We start from the raw sequence: 2,328 nt of genomic DNA, 5'->3' as shown, positions 1-2,328 counted from the left end.
TTTTTTATATTTAAAATGAGATGTTTATCATGTATTTGATTATGTTTATCTGCAGTTAGTTACACGAATTCATATATGGGATGAAATCGGATAGAGATGAAATCGGATAGGGATGAATGGGTTTAAGAGTTTTAAGAATTTTAGCCAAATACTTTATAAGATAGTATAGATTATAAATATCTTAATTGCCTTATTCATTTTTTCTATTTTCGCCTATCAATTTTGGTAAAACTTTTGAAACAACCATGGTTTATACATGAACCAAATGAAAATAACCTGTTTTCAGTATTTGCTTTCATTTAATTAATTTCATTCATTCATTCATTGTCTTATTTGGTTTTCTCTGTTGTAGTTTACATTCATCTGAGGCCAATTTTCCCAGTAAATTCATACATATATAACACCACCCAGAACATATCTTCAGCCATGGATGATTTAATCGTCTCCCCATCTTCATCTTCTTCAATGGTTTCCTTCCCTAATACCACCATTCCTCACCCTTCCGCTACCATCCATCAAAAGCTCCAAAACCTCCTTCAAAACCAATCCCAGCCATGGGCATACGCCATTTTCTGGCAGACCTTCAATGACAGTTCTAATGGCTGTGTCTCCTTGTCCTGGGGTGACGGCCATTTCCAGACCAACAGTGACGTCCCACCCACCACCGTTCTTTCCGACTCAGACCCTGATGCCGACTGCCGGAAGTCTCTTCTTTCAGAATTCCAGGCCTTACTTGGACCTGAAAACCGCCATGATCCCGAATGGTTCTATGTTATGTCGTTAACTACGTCATTTACCCTGGGAGATGGTTCGGTTCCAGGTTCGGCTCTAGGTTCAAACACTTTGATCTGGTTAAGTGGGGTGGATCAGCTTCGTTCTCTGAACTGTGAGAGAGCTAAAGAAGCTCGGATCCATGGGTTGGAGACCCTGGTTTGCATCCCGACACCAAACGGTGTTGTGGAAATGGGTTCGCATCATGTTATCGAGGAGTCATGGATTTTGCCACATCAGGTTCAGTCACTCTTTGGCCGTGGTTCTTCTTCTTCTCCTGATGCCCTTCCTAATTTCTTCCTACCCACCGGCCGAACCTCTGATCACCCAATGAAATCGGCAGACAACCTCAACAACGTCGAGCATCAGAAGAATGTTATTTCTTTTGCTGATATGTTATTTATGGCCGGCGGGTTGCAAGAGGAGGACGAGGGTCTGAACGTGATAGATTTTGAATCAACAACATCCGATCACCAGAACATCGGAAAATTATCCAAGAACAACGACACGGCTGCTATGATCACGAATACCCATGCAGAAACCACGTCGGAGCATTCCGATTCCGACTGCCAGCTGGTTCTTGCCACGAGGGAGAGGAGGATACATGAGAAGAAGAAAGGAAAGAAGACGATAAAGCCAGGTGGTAGGGATGCTCCTCCTGTTAACCACGTGGAGGCAGAACGACAGCGGCGTGAGAAGCTCAACCAACGTTTCTACGCACTGCGCTCGGTCGTCCCAACCGTGTCTAGAATGGACAAGGCGTCCCTCCTGGCGGATGCCGTCGACTATATCAACGAACTGAAAGGAAAAGTAGAGTATCTGGAATCTCAGTTGCATCCACCCATCAACCACCACCGGAAAACCAGGAAAGTGAAGATGGAAGTTGCTGATACTGTAGACAACCCAGTGCAGAGTAGCAGCAGTCGTAGTCTCATGTATCAAACTCAGCCTACAATACAGATTAACAAGAAGACGACGAAGAGTAACACCAGTGGTGGTTTCTGGGAAGTGGAAGTGAAAATGGTTGGTGAGGATGCAATGATAAGGGTGCAGTCGGAGAATAGAGACTTGCCGGTGGCGAAACTGATGGATGCTCTGAGAGAAATGAAGGCAGAAATCCGGCATGCAAGCATGTCATTGATGAATAAGATAATGCTTCAAGATGTGGTGGTTAGGATCCCCGGTGCCATTGATGAAGATGAACTCAAAACGGATCTGCTTCGGAGATTAGACAGCTAAGTAGAATTAAGCAAGCAAGGTGCAGGTGGTCGATCATGAGGATTTCGAAAGTGATGCATGGTTTATGGCTTAGGTTTGAAAATCATCTTCAATACCAGCAGTGCAAGTGTTGTTGGGATTTGAAGTCACGTGATAGTTGTAATAATAAACATTGTATAAGAGATTGCATGGAGGCTCTAAACTTGAAACCATAAATGTCGTATGAAACAAAATTCAACCAGTTTAATAAATCAATCATTGGAATTTATAAAATTGAGTAGAGCAGGTCGTTCTGGGATTAGTCGGTTCGCATAACGAGTTAGATATCCAGATTAATCT

The 2,328-nt window shown here is 43.2% G+C and overlaps 1 protein-coding gene across 1 annotated transcript; it reads left to right on the top strand.

Annotated features, from left to right (window-relative positions):
* The first annotated feature begins 426 nt into the window (after positions 1-426).
* LOC112506281 (transcription factor MYC3-like) lies at positions 427-2,010 on the top strand. The gene is made up of 2 exons (XM_025110292.1): positions 427-1,040; positions 1,116-2,010. Exons 1-2 carry the CDS (start codon positions 427-429, stop codon positions 2,008-2,010), a joined length of 1,509 nt encoding a protein of 502 aa, XP_024966060.1.
* The last annotated feature ends 318 nt before the right edge of the window (positions 2,011-2,328 follow it).

The sequence above is a fragment of the Cynara cardunculus genome (assembly GCF_001531365.2).
Source record: "Cynara cardunculus var. scolymus isolate 2C chromosome LG 2, CcrdV1, whole genome shotgun sequence".
NCBI classification, from domain to species: domain Eukaryota; kingdom Viridiplantae; phylum Streptophyta; class Magnoliopsida; order Asterales; family Asteraceae; genus Cynara; species Cynara cardunculus.
This window is presented reverse-complemented; position numbering and strand designations above follow the sequence as displayed.